Source organism: Rhinopithecus roxellana, chromosome 13 (genome assembly GCF_007565055.1).
Source record: "Rhinopithecus roxellana isolate Shanxi Qingling chromosome 13, ASM756505v1, whole genome shotgun sequence".
In the NCBI taxonomy this organism is placed as follows: Eukaryota; Metazoa; Chordata; class Mammalia; order Primates; family Cercopithecidae; genus Rhinopithecus; species Rhinopithecus roxellana.
The window spans coordinates 81,862,957-81,883,413 of NC_044561.1; the positions used below are offsets into that span (position 1 = coordinate 81,862,957).

A 20,457-nucleotide genomic window follows, 5' to 3' on the forward strand; every position below is an offset into this window, starting at 1 on the left:
TCTGATAAAATTCAATACCCACTAGAAACAAAGAATAGAAGAACTTCCTCAATCTGATAAAGGTTATCTACAAAGAAAAAAACTGCAGCAAACATATTTAATGATGAAATAGTAAAAGTTTCCCCCTTGAAACTGATTGGGAATGAAATGAGTATATCTACCATCATCACTTCTATTAATTATGAGAGGTCCTAGCTCGTGCAATAAAGCAAAACAAACCAACCAAAAAAGGCATTAAGATTAGAAAATAAATAAATAAAATGGTCACTACTTGGAGATGATGTAATTGTGTACACAAAAAAATTCAAAAGAACATACAAACTAAAGCCTGTAATCCCAGCACTTTGGGAGGCCGAGACGGGTGGATCACGAGGTCAGGAGATCGAGACCATCCTGGCCAACATGGTGAAACCCTGTCTCTACTAAAAAATACAAAAAACTAGCCGGGTGAGGTGGCGGGGGCCTGTAGTCCCAGCTACTCGGGGACCGGGGCAGAAGAATGGCGTAAACCCGGGAGGCGGAGCTTGCAGTGAGCTGAGATCAGGCCACTGCACTCCAGCCTGGGCGACAGAGCGAGACTGTCTCAATAAAAAAAAAAAAAAAAAAAAAAAAAGAACATACAAACTATTGGAAGAAATGAATCTAGTAAGGATGTCAGAAACAAATACTGAAAACAAATTTTCAACGAAGTTGAAAAAAATCAACTTTATCTCTATATACAAACAAGCAATTACAAAATGATATTTAAGACACTGTTACTTAAAACATCAAAACACATCAATTATATAGTATTGATTATTTTTGTCCTGAATGTTTTACTGTGATGATTTCAGACTTAAAAGTTACAAGATGAGTATAAAGAATTCCCACATCCCCTTCACCCACATTCCATAAATGCTGGCATAAACCTCTATTCATCATATGACACCAATAAAAAAGCGAAAAAGCAAATTGCCAAGTGGAAAAAGATATTTCCAATATAAAACTACTCTCATAACCAGAATATAAGAACGTCTACAAAACAAAAAGACAGACAACCCAATGTAAAAAACCACACAAACCTTGAACACTACATCACACAAACAAAAATATCCAAATGGTTAATAAACATTTTTTAAACTGCTCTAATTAGTCACCAGGAAGATGCTAACTAAAAGTTCGGTGAGATACCCACTCCCTGCTTAGTCAAATGGCTAAAAGTGGAAAGACTGATGACATCAAGGGTTGGCAACAATATGAAGCAACCAGAACTCTCCTCCACTGCTGGAGGAGTGTAAATTCATACAAACTGAAAGTCATTTGGGAAATGTGCCTGACACTTTCATTCACTAAAGCTGAACATACACACAATCCTACAATCTTGCAATTCCACTCCTATGGAGTACATACCTATCGTGAGTGTTTACATATGTGCATCGAAGGACGCACAGGTTTCACAGCAGTCCAACCCAGCAACCTTAAACCAGAAACCAACCCAAATGTTATTCCTACTGGATAGGTAAATACATGGTGATAAAGTCCTGTGATTCAACACTATAAGCAATGAAAATGGATGAACTCATGTCTGTAATCTCAACACTTTGAGAGGACGAGGCACGTGGATCACGAGGTCAGGAGTTGGAGACCAGCCTGGCCAACACGATGAAACCTCATCTCTACTAAAAATACAAAACTTAGCCGGGTATGGTGGCATAAGCCTGTAATCCCAGCTACTCGGGAGGCTGAGGCAGAACTGCTTGAACCTAGAAGGTGGAGGCTGTAGTGAGCCAAGATCGCACCACTGCACTCCAGCCTGGGCGACAGAGCAAGACCCCATCTCAGGGAGACAAAAAAAAAAAAAAGAAAAAAGAAAAAGAAAATGGATGAACTACTGCCACAAGCAATATAAATCTCAGAGACAAAGATTGAAAAAAAGGCAAGCTTTTAAAAGGGTAGTCATGTAGTAGCTTTTTAAACTATTAGGCAAAGTTAGAAAAACAAAAAGGTAATGTATGATACTATGATACTGCAGTCAGGATAGCGGTTCCCTTTAATGGGGGTAGTGCCAGGAAAGGACACAATGGGGGGCTTCTAAGGACTGATGCGTTTCTACTGAATCTGAATGGTGGATACATGAATATATCCATTTCATAAAAACTAAACTGTACAGTTCAATTTGGCACTTTATATATGTTACATTTCAATAAAAAAGTATATGTAAAAATACATATACAATAATCTAATTTTCAAAACTTGGACACATGAAATAATAAAAAGAAACACTGCTTATTTCAGGACTATGGAATTATTGGTGTTTTATATGTTTTACTGCTACATGCCACATTTTATTCAATTAACATGTACTGTAGTTAAAAATGCATTTTAAAAACATTTTTAAAATTAGTTTTCTTCCCCTCGTAATCTGTTCCAAGTATGCTCCCAGTCTAATTTTGTATCAGTTATGCTACGCTTAATACCACCCAACTACTTGCCATGTACTTCAAAGCTCATTGTTTTCTCTCAGCCTAGAGTAGCCCAAATTCCCTACTTTTGGGCTCAATTTAAATACCACATAATTGCCAATTTTTTGTCCATAAACTTTTTCACTCCTCCCATTCCTACGCCCTTTGAAAAGATGTTAAATGTCATTAAGAGTCCCAGCACTAATCCTCAGTTGAGTCAGTGTTTACAAGTCACCAGGCAGAGGGTACTTGTTTCTTGCTCTAAATCAATCCCTACTTTACAAAACATATCTCCCAATTTTTTCATGACATAACTGAAATAAAGATATTCTAACTGGAATAGATTCTAATTAAAGTCTGTAAGTATTTTGTACTTTGTAAGTACACATTAAATCTAGTAACAGCCACAACAATGGCAAATAAGGAGTTACTTAACCAAAGTAATATTAATAAAAGTAGAGAGGGGACTCCACTATTTGAAATAAAATGCACAGATGCAAACAAGAGTTGTCTGTTTCCAAAGAAGGCAGACCAAGAACTATAGGACTGTAGGCCCCTAAGGGCATGAAATTCTCTCCTTTGGTGTAAAGCTAATAAATAAAAGAACCTGGCTTCTATCTTTCCCTATTATTGGAACAGGATCCTTCTGCTAGAAGCAGAAGGCTACAGTATCCATGTAAATGGTAAAGAGTAACAAGAAAAAAGAAACGGATAGGAATGTGTCAATAACAGCTGGCTTTAAAAATATGTTGGATATGCTTTCACCATTTACTGGTAAAATCTTACGGCACAGATAGTTCATTCAAAATGATTAGACTCTCCTGTTGTACATGGTATGACTTGATACTGCATATACGGAAATACCTAGAAATGTTATTTGCTAAATCTTATGGGAAGCAGCTGTTAACCACTGCACCAAGCAGATTCCCACAGGACCACTGACTCTGTACTTCTGTACCCCTTCTGTGCTTCACTGAATAGAAGTCCATAGTTTTCATGATAGAGTCTCACAAAGCTCCACTCAATGTCATTAAGCCATATAGCAAAGCTATACCGCCAGAGAGAGGGACAGAGATACAGAGTGAATACACTAAAAACAGAGGGCCCTTAAAAACAGAGGGCACTGAAAGAGTAAGATCTATAGAACCAATTTCTTCTTGGGTACTACATCCAGAAAATCTGGACTTCTGGTGTGTAAATTAACTGGCATTACAACAGTGCTAGGTGCATAGTACAAATATTTCCCATCAATTATCCATTTTTAACCTGGCACATTCTTTAATAAGTACAGCTTCGGTTTAAAAACAGCTCTGAGGGGTGACTACAACAAAATATCACTCTGTTTTTTGGAAATCAAATTTTTATGAAATATTTCAAACAATCAGAAAAAAATGTTTTTATGATATGACACTCAGATTTAACAAACTTGAGCATCCTGCCACACTGTTCCTTCTCCCCTATGCTGCCCTTGTAGCAACCAGACAACCAGGAATGGAGAAACAAAGCCTTCATGACGACATTTGTTTTGAGACACTGGCACATGACTTATACTTTTTTGATAAATGGGCATGACAATGGAGCTCAAAAATAACATTAAATGGGGATACAATTTAAAACTAATGTAAAATCTACGAAGTCTAACATTCAACTATCTTTTCTCTTTCCCATTGCAATCCAAATGCCATGTTAATTATTTTTGTGGTCAACATTTCTGACCTGTCCACAGAACAGATTATGAGGGGTTAAGGAAAGACTAAGGTCTTCCAGAACTATAGGGTTAAAGGTATAGTCCACCTAGAGCAGTGCCTGGCTATACTGTAGGTAATACTGAGATACAATTTGAATCAAGAAAGGGACACCTTTGTCTTTCAGGCAACTAAGTGATGACAACCCATATCTATCACATCTGATTTAATTACACTTGTATTAATGAAATAAATTGCAATCATTTCCACACATTTTTTTTTGCCTGTTAACTGAGAAACAGATTTGTAAGTGAAGACTAAGGAAGAAATCCAAATTATCTTACTCATTTAACTATATATAGTCAAGATAAAAAACAGACCAAGAATAATCAGTTATCCTGAGCAAAAAGAAAAAAGCTGGAATAATCACATTACCTGACTTCAAATTATACTACAGAGCAATAGTAACCACAACAGTATGGTACTGGCATAAAAACAGATAACCCACATCAATGGAACACAATAGAGAACCCAGAAATAAATCCATATATCTACAGTGAACTCATTTTCGATAAAAGAACCAAGCATATACACTGAGGAAAGGACAGTCTCTTCAATAAATGGTGCTGGGAAAACTGGATATCCATATGCAGAAGAATAAAACTATAACTTTATCTCTTATCATATACAAAAATCAAATAAAAATAGTTTAAAGACTTAAATCTATGAAACTACTACAACAAAACCTTGGGGAAAATCTCTAGGATATTGGTTTGGGCAAACATTTCTTGAGCAATACCCCACAAGCACAGGCAACCAAAGCAAAAATGAACCAATGTGAACATATCAAGTTAAAAAGCTTCTGCACAGCAAAGGAAACAATCAGCAAAGTGAAGAGACAACCCATGGAATGGGAGAAAATATCTGCAAACTATCCATTTGACAAGAGTTTAATAACCAGAATATGTAAGGAGTTCAAACAACTTGATAGGAAAAAAATGTAACCTAATTTTAAAGTGGGCAAAAGATCTGAACAGAATTTCACAAAAGAAGACATACAAATGGCAAACAGGTACATAAAAAGTTGCTCAACATCACTGATCACCAGAGAAATGAAAATCAAAACTACAATGAGGTATCATCTTGCCCCAGTTAAAATGGCTTTTATCCAAAAGACAGGCAATAACAAATGCCAGTCAGGATGTGGAGAAAAGGGAACCCTCATAGACCACTGGTGGGAATGTAAATTAGTATAGAGCTACCATATGATCCAGCAATCCCTAATGCTAGGTATACACCCCAAAAAAGGGAAATCAGTACATCAAGGAGACATCTGCACTCCCACATTTACTGCAGCACTATTCACAGTAGGCAAGATTTGGAAGCAACCTAAGTGTGCATCAACAGATGATTGGATAAAGAAAATGTGGCACATATACACAATGGAGTACTGTTCAGTCACAAAAAAGAATGAGATCTTGTCACCTGTAACAACGTGGATGGAAATGGAGGTCGTTAAGTGAAACAAGTCAGGCACAAAAAGACAAACTTCGCATGTTCCCACTATTTGTGGGAGCTATAAATTAAAACAATTGAACTCATGGAGACAGAGAGTAGAAAGATGGCTACCAGAGGCTGGGAAGGGTAGTAGGGGAATGGTTAGGGAGCAGAGGATGGTTAATGGCTATCAAAAAATAGTTAGAAATAATGAATAAGATCTAGTATTTGATAGCATATAGCAGGATGACTATAGTCAATAATTTAATTGTACATTTCAAAATAACTAAGAGTATAATTGGACTGTTTCTAACACAAAGGATAAATGCTAGAGGTGATGGATACCCCATCTACCCTGACGTGATTATTACTCATTGTATGCCTGTGTCAAAATATCTCATATATGCCATAAATATATACAGCTACAATGTACCCACAAAAATAAAGATAAAGAATATATGAAAGATTTTGCATAAGGTATTCTCTTACGACTCTTCTAACTAACATGTTTTTAAAGTTCACTGTCTGCACTGATACAACAAATCTTTTTCAGCAACAAAGATTAGAAACCAACCTTTGCTGTGATATTTAATTCATAATGTAAAATAACCGATTTGTAAAAGCTTACTTGACATAAGTTTTGGAATCTGGGCTTGTCCTCTCAAAAGCGGCCTGTATAAGTTTCCCTGGTAAGTCGCAGGTGGTGGTGCAGCATTGCTGTAAATGCCAGTTCCTGAGCCTCTTGGCATAACATGGCTATAAAAGGACCCAACACAAGAAAAAAAAAAATTGTATAGTGATATACCCATCATAACACAGCTGACACAAATAAAACAAATGCTCACAGCCATGTCTTCACTAACAGATCTGATTAAGATAATACAAACAAAAAGGTGGTTTATAATTAAAGCTCAAAACTACATAATGGTAATAGTGAAAGCAAATGTTCATCTGCCACACCAAGACTCTTAATTGATAACCACTTAAATATTTACAACTTACATCATACAAAAAATAATTTGAATGTTTTTTCTTTTTTTGCATTATGTTTCATTTTTGTCCTTAAGGATCCATGTTCTTGCTATCACTGTATACATGACTACTCTACATCTTGCTATTTTTAATTTACTATATCAAATATTTGCCTATATCTTTTCTTCATCTTTGTAATTTTTTTTTTTTTTTTTTTTTTTTGAGACGGAGTCTCACTCTGTCACCCAGGCTGGAGTGCAGTGGCACGGATCTCCGCTCACTGCAAGCTCTGCCGCCTTCCGGGTTCACGCCATTCTCCTGCCTCAGCCTCCCGAGAAGCTGGGACTACAGATGCCCGCCACCATGCCCGGCTAATTTTTTTTTTGGTATTTTTTAGTAGAGACGGGGTTTCACCGTGTTTGCCAGGATGGTCTCGATCTCCTGACCCTGTGATCCGCCCGCCTTGGCCTCCCAAAGTGCTGGGATTACAGGCATGAGCCACTGCGCCCAGCTCATCTTTGTAATTCTAACACATAAACCTATAGAATACTTTACTATGTTGACGTCTTACACTTTACTAAACCATTTCTCTCATTTTGTACTAGTAGTATAGATTACAATACAACAGAAATATTTGAGCATATAATTATGCTCACCTAAAATTACTTCCTCCTTACAAATCCAAGAGGTAGGAATTTGGACCAAAGGTTAAGACTATCTTCTGAACTCGCCGCTCTATTCAGAGGAAATGCTATGTTGCTTTCCAAAATAGCTAAAATAATGCAAAAAGTTATCTTAGGACTATTTTAAATCTGCATTTCTTTTACTGCTACTAAGAATGAAGACTTTCCAAAACAATGACAATAACAGCTAACATTTACATAGTGTTTAGGAACTACCCTAAGCGCGTGACAGACATTAGGCTCACTTAATTCTTACAACTTCATAATTTTAAGAATATGTAGGTATAATTACCGTCTCCACTTCAGGCATAAAGAAATGGAGGCATAGAGTGGTTCAGTAAAGTTCACAAATATATTAAGTGGTTAAAAAAAAAAAAAAGGTATCTGAATCCAGGCATTTAAGATCTAAAGCCCAGGCCGGGCGCGGTGGCTCAAGCCTGTAATCCCAGCACTTTGGGAGGCCGAGACGGGCGGATCACGAGGTCAGAAGATCGAGACCAACCTGGCTAATACGGTGAAAGCCTGTCTCTACTAAAAAATACAAAAAACTATCCGGGCGAGGTGGCGGGCGCCTGTAGTCCCAGTTACTCGGGAGGCTGAGACAGGAGAATGGCATAAACCCGGGAGGTGGAGCTTGCAGTGAGCTGAGATCCGGCCACTGCACTCCAGCCTGGGCGACACAGTGAGACTCCGTCTCAAAAAAAAAAAAAAAAAAAAAAAAAAAAGATCTAAAGCCCATGCTCTTAATCACTCTGCCACACTATCCCTCTTAATATTTGTTGTATAAATTACATGCTGATGGTGACCTTCTGCCTAAATAATTTTTTGAATCTTAAGGTTTCCCCACTAATTGGAAATACCTATTTATAAGTTATCATTATTAATGCATGAATCCTAACTCATTAATATTATGGCAAGCCTGTTGCTCTTTCTATACCAGCTTTATCTACTACTGTTTACAAGTCCCCCCTCTCTATAGTATCTTCTACAGCTAGGAAAAAGACAATTCAGTAACTAATAAGGGCAAAGGATAAAAATCAAAAATTCATAGAAGAGGAAATACAAATGACTAAAAAACATATTAAAAGATAATTTCAGTAGGCAGGGAAATGCCAATTCAAGCAACTATGAGATACCACTGTTCAAGCACTGGGCAAACAAATATTTAAGAGACTGGAGGCTCCCATACCACTGTATCGGTCAATACTTGAAAAAGAGTCTCCATCATACATTAATTAATTCAGCTAAAACTTTCTTGCGGGTAAAGAGGAGGTTTTAGCCGGGTGCGGTGGCTCAAGCCTGTAATCCCAGCACTTTGGGAGGCCGAGACGGGCGGATCACGAGGTCAGGAGATCGAGACTATCCTGGCTAACATGGTGAAACCCCGTCTCTACTAAAAAAACTAGCCGGGCGAGGTGGCGGGCGCCTGTAGTCCCAGCTACTCGGGAGGCTGAGGCAGGAGAATGGCATAAACCCGGGAGGCGGAGCTTGCAGTGAGCTGAGATCCGGCCACTGCACTCCAGCCCGGGTGACAGAGCGAGACTCTGTCTCAAAAAAAAAAAAAGGAGGTTTTATTCCCTTGAAGTAACAGTCAGAAAAATAGTAAAACATCTTAGACAAAGCAATAGAATTCTCATGCAACACATACAGCAATACATAAATGGAGAAGTGAATTTTTAAAAATGAAGAAAAGCAGAGCAGTATCAAAGTTATTAAAATATCTACAAAACAGTTGTATTTTATGGTCTGTTATATATTTGTGGCGTACAATAATGTGTTGTCCAAAATGCCTGTTTAGGTTTTAAAGATGGAGCTCCACTCTTTGCTTGGTTTTAAGTATGTAAGCAATGTTATGAGAGGACATAATAGTAGTGGTGGTCAGCCATGGTGGTGAGACAAAAATGTATGTGTGAAACAAACTGAGTATTTCTTTTTTTTTCTTTTCTGTTGAGACGAGTCTCGCTCTGTCGCCCAGGCTGGAGTGCAGTGGCGTGATCTCAGCTCACTGCAGGCTCCACCTCCTGGGTTCACGTCATTCCCTTGCCTCAGCCTCCCGAGTAGCTGGGACTACTGGTGCCCGCCATCACACCCGGCTAATTTTTTGTATTTTGTTTAGTAGAGATGGGGTTTCACCATGTTAGCCAGGATGGTCTCGATCTCCTGAGTTCATGATCTGCCTGCCTCGGCCTCCCGAAGTGCTGGGATTACAGGAGCGAGCCACCGCAACCGGCCCAAACCCCGTATTTCCATAAAGTTAAAAAAAAAAAATTATGGCATAAATACTGACTTGTCTTGAGAGATGATTCAGAAAACGCAAAATATACAAGGGCTAGAAACTGACAACTCACCCCAAAGTCCTGAAGGCTGCCTGATCCAGGTGCACAGGCCTCCGGTCACGGTTAAAGCCAAGCTGAGGCTTCCACTGCCGTCCATTGCTGGATTTTTCCCAGTCACTAGGTTTCAGTACTGCTGCTGGTTTTCTGACCATTTAAAAAGACAACCCTTAGTAATAGGGATGAAAACCATTTGTACAAAATAAACCTAGGTAATTTACTGTTGTTACCTTGCTCCTGGAAGCATTACAGCTTTAAAAATGTAATCTTCAGCAAACTGTGGGTCTTTAAAATTAATACTGGAAAAGAACAAGAAACAATTCAATGATCTGATTATATTAGCCTGTCTTAATTATCATGTCGACTGAGGTATTTTTCATGTTTAAGTCCTCTCCAAAAATTATTTTAGTTAATAAATGGGTTTGCCAAATGGCTAAATATCTTCCTCACCAAACTGTCTCTAATTCCTGGTACATATAACCTTCATGTAACTTTCTCTGTGGGAAAAGTCATGCTCTAGCTAACTATTGGTGATGACAGAGAAGTAACAGACATTGCCCCAACTCAAATTTCAATATGATATTGTAGACAGGTCGAAGAGGTTTATAACAACAAAAAATAAAAATAAAATAACCTTTAATTTTGTTCAGTCCATGGCAAAAACCCCTAAGCATCTTGAGGCAGATTAGCCCCTATTTTAATAAATGATATACCAATAGAAATATTTGCAAAATCAAAAAATGCACAGAAATAGCTAAGAAATCTATGGGGGTGGGGGGAGCGGAATTCCAAAAAAAAAAAATTGAACTTCACAGTTGGACCCTTGTATCCTTCTCTCCTAATGTGTGATTTTAATAATTTTCACCATTTGACAACTACACAAATATGCTTTTTTTTTTTTTTTTTTTTTTTTTTTTGAGACAGGTCTCACTCTCTTGCCTAGGCTGGAGTGCAGTGGCAACTCACAGCTCACTGCAGTCTCAACCTCCCAGGCTCAGAGATCCTCTCACCTCAGCCTCCGTCACTGGTGAGACTACAAGTACGCAACACCATGCCCGGCTAATTTTTAAAATTTTTGTAGAGACAGGGTTTCCCCACATTGCCCAGGCTGGTCTTGAACACCTGGACTCATAAGACCCACCCACCTCAGCTTCCCAAAGCAAGGGGATTACAGACACGAGCCACCGCGCCCGGCCAATATGACAATTTTTTTTTTTTTTTTTTTTTTTTTTGAGACGGAGTCTCGCTCTGTCGCCCAGGCTGGAGTGCAGTGGCCGGATCTCAGCTCACTGCAAGCTCCGCCTCCCGGGTTTATGCCATTCTCCTGCCTCAGCCTCCCGAGTAGCTGGGACTACAGGTGCCCGCCACCTCGCCCGGCTAGTTTTTTTTTGTATTTTTTAGTAGAGACGGGGTTTCACCATGTTAGCCAGGATGGTCTCGATCTCCTGACCTCGTGATCCGCCCGTCTCGGCCTCCCAAAGTGCTGGGATTACAGGCTTGAGCCACCGCGCCCAGCCCAATATGACAATTTTTAAAAGATATACACTCAGGCTTTGAGTATAAGATGGCCTGAACTTCTTTTCTGGTGGTGATGGCGGTGGTAGCGGTATGTGTGTGTGTGTGTACCTATCCCAAAGGTTGGTAAGTACCTAAGTCTGTCTTCTGACACAGCAATGCTTCTTCCAGGACTCTGATTATACACCAGATTTATACTTAAGGATGCTTATAACACTATTATTCATAATGTTTCAAAGACGTAAAACCCAAGGGTATGAATAATAGCGGACTGGTTAAAAAACTTCCTAAAAAGGAAGAACTCAGATAATGTTTTTAAAAATTTACTAACAGAAGGCCGGGCGCGGTGGCTCACAAGGTCAGGAGATCGAGACCATCCTGGCTAACACAGTGAAACCCCGTCTCTACTAAAAACACAAAAAGTTGGCCAGGTGTGGTGGTGGGCACCTGTAGTCCCAGCTACTCGGGAGGCTGAGGCAGGTGAATGGCGTGAACCCGGGAGGTGCAGGCTGCAGTGAGCCAAGACCATGCCACTGCACTCCAGCCTGGGCAACAGAGACTCCGTCTCAAAAACAAAAACAAAAAAACCCCAAAAATTTTGTAACAGAATACTGAATGACCTTAATGACATGGGAAACATATATACAACAGACTAGACATATTCATCAATCGATTATCAGTGATTTTTCTGTATAAGTTAGTAACTTGTTTCCTTTTTTTTATATTTTTCAAAATTCCTCCAATGATTACACTTACACTTACAGTCAGTTAAAAAGGTTTTTAAAAAAAGTTTTATTAACCTGGTTGACATTTTTAGTTAGCTCTTTTCTTTTTGAATACTGCCGCTTTAACTAGAGTCCACCCGCTTTACAGAAATTTTCATTTTAAATTTAAGTACACAAAAATGGATTCACTTACAATAAATGTACCATGAGCTCAAGAACAGCTGAACAATACTTATTACTCAACTAGTTCTTCTTACAACTCACTCTTCACTGGCAACTGTCTTTAGCTCAGATTTTTTTCTACTGGCAAGATAGCATGGGGCAGGGCAAGGTAGGACAGACAGCGATAAACTGAGAGGATGACAGAAAATGGTACTTAAGTATTTGGGCTCGTTAGGGCTTTGCAGATAAAAAGTCAAGTAACAAAGCAAGACTTGCAAATAGTGTTTTGAAGCAGGTATCTGTTTCAGCAGGGCTTTTTTTAGCAGTTTGCCAAACTGTTAGAATATCTATTGCATGTATGGTTCATGGTGGGAGGGGGGTTATGGACACCGCCAGGCATCAAGCCTGCCTTCCCTTCTAATAAGAGAAATAAGGAAGAAAGTGGAAAAATGCAACAACAGGCACAGAAAAGATGCTGAGTCAAAGCATGTGTGTGCATACACCTTCCATACAAACATCTTTGTCAGTGTAGGCTAAAGGTATGTGTGTACTGGCGGGAGAGAAGGGGGAGGATGGGAATTATTTCACCCGAGGACCGAGGAAAACATCATCCAAGAGGCTGTGGTTTAAGATGAGACAGGATGGGTTACAGGGTGGCAAGGGAAACAAATGGAATAAAGATATGGAAAGGGGTCCCAGGACCAAGGAACAGCACAGTTTTACTGGAGCAGCCCTTCTCAGTGGGGACGTGGGAGGGAATTAAGCCCTACAAAAAATGATGAGTGAGTACATTCTCAATTCTCCCAAGGAAAAAACATAGTTAGTATCATTCTAGAGATACAGGACACAAACTGCTACCTACAATCTGATACGTACAACAGATGCTTTAAGATCGCAAGGCAGAATTCTCCCATGGAACTCCAGTTGAGAAGGGCTAGATTAAAGTAAAAACGCATTTAGGCAGAAGTGGGGCAGGAAGAAAGGTAACTGAAGCGGGTTATGGTCATGGAGGGTTTGTGTGAATATAATGTAATGCCTTTGCAAGTAGTCAATAAGGACGTAAAAATCATCAAAGATCATTTCAGAAAGAACAACTCAGCAGCAGTGTGCGAGAGCAGAGGGACACCCACAAAGTGGTCACCAACAGAGCCTAAGCAAGTCTTCGACACACATCTGGGATGGGAATGTTGGGAAAGTAAATAAAATAGTAAGGCTGGAACTAGAATGGAGATGGAGCTCAGAAGAAGATCTCCAAGTCATGCACAGAAAGACCCGAAACTAAGAAAATGAAGGAAATAGCCAAGGTAGTAAGCTCCCAGGGAGAAGGGAAAATCCCAGGGTCACAGAGATACTCACTTCTGCAGGAGAATGGTTATAACAAGAGATTTAATAAGATAGCTGAAACTAAAGTTTGAGAAAACAGATCCATTTATTTCCCAATTGTTCCTTAACAAAATTGTTTTTAAAATTCCATTATTCATGCTCCTGCTCTGAAAGGGAAAAACTTTCCAAGTCAACAGGACAGTCTCCAAGATCATCCCTACTTCCCCTCAGAACCACACTCAACAAAAAGATCTACACACTTAATACAATACAAACCATTAGGAGATAGAAAAGGAGTATCTAAAAATAAGTTTGGAAGTTTCCATTCAAAGACAAGGACACTAATGACAACAAAGTAATAATACCATTTTTCCTTGGATCTCTGAGAACAATTTGAAGACACACTCTCTCCTAAAATGGATTAAGCTTCCAAGGGTTGAACAATTTGTAGTATTTTAATTTGTTCCCAAAAATGTATGCTAAGATCTATTATGTTTTTAGAAATGTATTTTTCCAATGTGATAACAGCCATGACTCAGACTCAAACAAACTTCCTAAAAGTCACACAGACTAAGCAGGAACCCATTAGGCACAGACTCAAAAGGTAACTTTTTATATGGATCCAAACTTTTGAAGGTCTTTTATTTTTTTCATGTCTATGTCATTTAAATTCCATCATCAGACGCAAAAGGGTTTACTTGTGGAGAGCTTATCTAGGGAAGTAGTAAGTAACACTGAGGTAAAGAGAGAAGCACCCTCACACAAGCTCTGAAAAGCAGAGGAAGGAAATGAGTTAACACAGCCTATAGACTCAACAGTCTGCCCAGCTGAGGTAAGAGACTTGTGTTTAGATTTGTATTACTTCATCTAATTCTGTAAACTGAAGTATTTTTAAACAATAGTATTTTTATCCACTTTTTCCAAATGCAGGTGAAACACTGTTGATGCATCAAGCTTTTATGTACCAGACCAGCTTTTCCCCAAGCAGCATAACAGATCCTTTCCTTGACAGGTAACCTATTTTAATCGCTTGATTGTCTTCATAAACACACCAAGGGAAAAGTAAATAAAAATTTAAAACCTAAGCATGGTTGAAAATAAGAAAACTGAACAGTGCTTTTGTTTATACCACAAGTAGCACTTTCAGCACTGCTGTTAAGAAAATATTGTAGCAAAGTCTCAGCAGAAAAGGAATGGAATATAGAACGCCTTTTTCTGATTCGCTTTAAGAATTATCCTTAGAAAAAATAAAAAGAATTATCCTTAGAAATGCTATTTTAAGTATTACTGTTAGAGAGTGTTAGCACACTTCACAAAGAAAGCAGAAAACTCCAAATATCAAGTTTCATTTTTACACAACCTTTCCCTGATACATTCCATAATTAATGCTAAATTGGCATACAAAGGCAAACTGTTCTTGCAGGGAAATTTCATGATTCATATACTCGACATTTTAAAACACTTAAAGAGTTTATAGAATTGTGACATTCTATCAGAAGAGGTTAACCAATTCAGCATCCTATAAAGTACTGCAGGCAATGAAAGTGAAACTTTCCCAACTGTTTTCCACCATCAAATCCACTGCTGACTACATGTATTCCACTTCCTTCAGGCTTTGGATTTCGAATTATCTGCTTGCCAAGCACAAGCCTTGCAAATGCTACAGAAATAGTTACTTTAAAAATCCATCTTCATACACATCCACATTAAAACAAAAAATCTCCTTGAAGAGACAAAACATTCTATACCTTGTCTGATTCATCCAAAAATGAATACAAAAAGTCTGAGAAACACTCCTCTGAAGAAAAAAGTTTAGGCTCTTCAAAGACTTTGGAAAACACTTGTTGCAACATTATGAACAACTGGGCTTTTTAAATATGGGTTTAGAACTATGCTGCTGGGTGCTATGAGGAAAAAAAACCTAACGACACTACTGCTGGAAACTACATACATAAAAACTGTATAAATTATGCTTTAGAAGAAAAGCAAAGCAATAAACGGCAGGCTATGGGGCAGGTGGAGAAAAGAAATGAAGAGCACTTCAAACAACAGGAGAGAGGGGCAGAGGTCAAAGGGGACTGAAGGGATCAGCCTGGGCAGGAAGGAAGCATCCTGAGGACTTGGGGGTTCAGGCACAGAGCCAGGGCCCTGCCAAGCTACGTCAGGCCTTGAAAAAGTAAAAGCACACATATGCACTTACCCTTCAGATGACAGATTGGGAGGAAAACTCTTCTATGATTTTAAAGTCACATGCAGAAGCTAATATGTTGAGTAATTTATGGAATTAGAAATGGGAAAAAAAATATGATCTCCTAGGTTAGAGTTGACCATATTCTCTAAGGGTCTGTCTACGAATTTAAGGGACTTCAACAGCCTGTATAACATACTTTCTGAGCACTACAGATAAGAATGAATACAATGGGAAGAACTTACCTAAACTCAACTTGAGGAAACGATTTCTCAAATATCAAATGGGATACTAGACGTTTTTAAATAAGGAAAAGGAAAAAATGCCAGGAGTCAAAAGAGAAATAACTGGCAAATGACTGGTGAGTATATTTTGAGATTTTTTTAAATCTGAAAATTATAATTTAAAGTTATAAAGCAAATTTAACACTGGAATCTACAATGAGCCCTAAAACAAACACACAAAAATCTGCTGTAAAAACTGGATCTCAGCCTAATGTTGCCACCCTTCAAAGAAAGCACTGAAAATTACTTTTACTTAAGGGAAGTTAACTTCAGTCTCCCACAAATCTTCAGCAAATTAACCTAATTTAATTGATTTTATTATAAAGTTATTTTCAACATATACCTGAATATGCATTTAGATCTGGGATTTGTTTTATACTTTTTTTTTTTTTTTTTTTTTTTTTTGAGATGGAGTCTTGCTCTGTTGCCCAAGTGGCGTGATCTTGGCTCACTGAGGCCTTGGCCTCCCAGGTTCAAGCAGTTCTCTCACCTCAGCCTCCCGAGTAGCTGGGACTACAGGTGTGTACCACCACCATGCCCGGCTAATTTTTTGTAGTTTTAGTAGAGATAGGGTTTCACCATGTTGGCCAGGCTAGTCTTGAACTCCTGATCTCAGATGATCCACCCATTCTGGCCTCCCAAAAGTGCTGGGATTACAGGTGTGAGCCACAGTGCCTGGTCTGTTTTATAAATTTAATAATCTTGTGAACACAGTGTATACTAAATACCAAAGGCCCCTTTAGGCTCAGAAACAGCCAACCAACAACATCATCATCCAAACAAAAATTCCAAAATGTGTCCATTAATTCTGTAACTCTCCTCTAGGCAAGCCTCTCTATCCTAATTAGATAGTCAAGTAGAATTAACTATTTCTAGAGGGTTAGGCAGGAAGGCCCTTGAATACATGCAGAAAAATTGAGAAGCACAAGCAAACGTGACAATCCAAAGAGAGAACCGTGGAATTAATTGGCCTGAAGCGCCAATGCTTTAATGCAAGCCAGAGACCCCAAGGGTTAATACAGTGTTCACAATGAATTTGTCAGAGCCAGATTGTTTGTGATGGGTTTAGGAGCATGGCTTTCAATTCTGTACCCCACCCTTAACAAAAGAGCACAAAGACAAAGAGCCAGGACAAATTAGGTGTAAAGATAAACAAAAACTTATACCTAAAGATATACGTAAGCAACTCATCCAGAAAGATTTTCCGAATTCACAATAGTTTTCTTTAAATAAAAGCCTTTCCAGAATGGCAATCATTTACTACCTGAATCCATTAAAGATCGGAAATAAACATGTTTATACTTCACAAAGGCAAATCTAAAAAAAATATCTAAAATATTTCCTGAGGGGGAGATAAACAAAACTGGATGGAAAAGGAGGATTCAGGATTAGCAGGCTTTTATCAAATTCTTGAATACCTGAGATGTGTTTGCTTTAGTCTTACCTAAAGATTGGTGAAAATGACAACTAAATTCTGCCATCAAAATTTGTCATTATATAATACAAAAGAGTAGTCAATTTGTTGGATTTTAGTCCAAACGGTCATATTACATTTTATATTACTTTTACTCAATAGAATATGCTGTCGGCACCAAAGAACTGAGATATAAATTAGTTTTCCAGAGAGAAGAAATCAGCCCTTTAAGTTTATAATTGCTAATAAAAATTTTCACAAATATATTCTGTTCTATGTCATCTTAACTAAAATATACTACAGAATATTTTTGTTTTCAAACCCTGCAGGGCCTCGATTATAAACATAAGTAAAATAATCTGTTGTAATGCAGGGAAGCTGTGTGAACCTCTGGGGTGTAGAGTTCTGTTTGTTCCTATATAACAAACTGCTAGATACTCCTACTCTTTACTTCCCACTTGCCTAATCCAGGAAGAATTACAGGTTGTCATGGGAAACCAGAAAACAGATAAGCAAGCATGTTAAATCAGTAACCTTAACAATATACATAATTTAGAGTCAAGAGGCTCTGCTCTAAGGTCTGCAACACAGGGACTCTCCAATCTCAAAGCACTGGTGGATTAACAGCTGCCATTTCCTTGTGAATCAGAGGTCTTTTAAAATGGATTTGCAAGTTCAGAGCTGTGTTCTCAGTGAATGCCATGAATTTTGGAAAACTTACCTGACTACAGTGTTCTGTGTCAGATCCCTTAACATAGGAACAGGAGAACATACTATTCTAGAAGGAAACAAGAGAAGAAACATCTATCTGTAAACTGTAACCTTTTAGGTAAGTGAAAATAAGATGTTGCTACATTTGTTAGTCTTCAGAAAAGATAAATCATTAGAATGCACTAACACAAACAATAAAACCATTTATATCTTTAAAAAAACAGTAAGTACCACATAAATGAAATGGCTAACTATTAACCATAAGGCATTCAATCTCATTAACACTCAGAGAACTGCAACTATAAACCACAAGATGTCAATAAGCATCCACCAGACTGACAGAAATTAAAGTTATGACAAGGGTTTGCCAAAATGTAGAGAAACAAGATCTCTCACAAACTGCCACTGGGATTACAACACAGTGTAACCACTTTGAAAACCCATCTAGAAATATTACCTAGAAAAAAAATGAAGATACACATACAGCAGTTCCATTCCTGGAAATGTACCCTTGAGACGTGGTTCACAAACTCTGGTCTCAGAACCTTTTTACATTCTTAAATCTCAAAGGGCTTTTGTTTATAGTGGTTATATTTATGAACATTTACCCATTAAAAATTATGACTAAGAAATTTTAAAATAATTAAAGATAACCCTACATGTTAACATAAATAATTCTTATGAAAAGCTATTTTTTACAAAGCAAAACAATGTCACTGTTGTACACTTTCAAAAATCTCATTAATATCTGGTTAGTATCTGTTTAATAGCTACTTTCCTCTGCTCCTATCCCTTGAGAGGCCTCTGAAAAACTCCACTGTGCACTCAAGAGAGGAAGTATAAGAAAAGCAAGTAACACCATAACATCTTAGTATCATTATGAAAAGAGCTTTGACCTTCGGGATATCCTGCAAGGGACTCCCAGATCTCCCTGCACAAGGTGACACAGCTACTATGAAGAGCTGGGCTTTGGACGCAAGCCTTTTTCAGTCAGCAAGGTTTTGTCTTATTTTAAACACAATTTTCTCACTATTATTAGAAAATAAACATTTAGACAACAAGGAAAAAAATCCTAACTAAACTTCCTTCCAGTCACCTCAATTATATACAAAATGAAACTTACTGATCTGGAAGAATGGCTTCTTCATCCAAAGAAAACTTTCCTTGAATCCCATGACATAGTTCAGGGGGTACATCCACTGGCTGTGGAAAAATGCATTTCTGATCTCATATGCAAAGAATGGAAAACTGGGACTCAAGCAGATTCTTGAGTGTTCATAGCAGCATCATTCGTAAGAGCCGAAAGGCAGAAACAAACCCAAATATTTACCAATAGATAAGTGGATTAAAAAGTACACATACAAATAGAGTATTATTCAGCCATAAGAAGGTATGAAATTCTGATACATGCTACAATATCAATGAACCTTGAAAACATTATGCTAAATGAAATAAGCCAGACACAAAGCCAATACAAAATACTGTATCATTTCACTTATATGAAGTATCAAGAACACAGGTATCAAATTCACAGAGGCAGAAAGTAGAAGTTACTAGAGAATGAGAAGGGCAGAATGAGGAGATATTATTTAATATTATTTAAAAGGTACAGAAATCATATTTGGGAAGATGAAAAAGTTCTGAAAAAGTGTTGATGGTTATACAACACTGTAAATATACTTAATGCCACAGAATTATAAGCACTTAAAAATTGTTACAATGGTAAATTTTATGTTATGCACATTTTACCACAATTTTAAAAAGTGCATTTCTAATTAACTAAATTGCGTAACATACCTCTGTGGAACCTGTCTGGTACAGCTCTAAAATGAAGTCATGGAGTGGGTGATGTTTCCCCACAAATAAGACATCACCTCCAAGGCTGTTTCTTCTGGCTAGGGGAAAAGAAAAGAATAACACCTACACATAAAAAACTGCAAGACCAATTTTTATGAGCATAAAACAAGGGAAAGCATCTAAATGTTAAGAACTTAATTATAAAATTTATGAAAAATAATTTTAAAGTGATAAGTTAGACAACAGTAAGTTCTAGTATTTGATAGTACTGTGAGGAAGTTAGTAATTTATTACATATTTCAAAATAGAAGAAAAAAACTGTAATGTTCCCAACACAAAGAAAAGATAAATGTGAGGTTATGGATATCTCAATTACCCTATTTTGATCAGCACATATTGTATATAGGTATCAAAATACCACATGGACCCCAAAAATATATAACTTATTACATATCAATTAAAAACCAATTTTTTAATTATAGTGATAATCTAAATGTGTGATGTGCCTCTATGGGAAAAAAAATATTTTAACAAAAAAGTTTCAAAAAGATCAATAATTATCATTAAAAAACCCACTGAAATATATATAAATATACTGCAAGATAAAGGACAATGTTTTCTTATTTATAATAAACTCAATTTCTTAGTATAATACATAATCATTCCCTGAGGAAACATAAACAGTGTCATCTGATGAAAAGATTGTTCTAAAAGACAATCTTTTTGA

At 37.6% G+C, this 20,457-nt stretch overlaps 1 protein-coding gene across 1 annotated transcript in view; it reads right to left on the minus strand.

The window, feature by feature from the left end:
• XRN2 (5'-3' exoribonuclease 2) overlaps positions 1-20,457 on the minus strand; it is a 90,709-nt gene that overhangs the window by 15,995 nt on the left and 54,257 nt on the right. The window contains exons 22-27 of the mRNA XM_010369102.2: positions 19,731-19,828; positions 19,057-19,136; positions 17,944-18,000; positions 9,842-9,910; positions 9,627-9,758; positions 6,252-6,379 (exon numbers count right to left, since the gene is read on the minus strand). Of these exons, the coding sequence (XP_010367404.2) occupies positions 6,252-6,379; positions 9,627-9,758; positions 9,842-9,910; positions 17,944-18,000; positions 19,057-19,136; positions 19,731-19,828 (564 nt within the window). The remainder of the gene's footprint in view (positions 1-6,251; positions 6,380-9,626; positions 9,759-9,841; positions 9,911-17,943; positions 18,001-19,056; positions 19,137-19,730; positions 19,829-20,457) is intronic.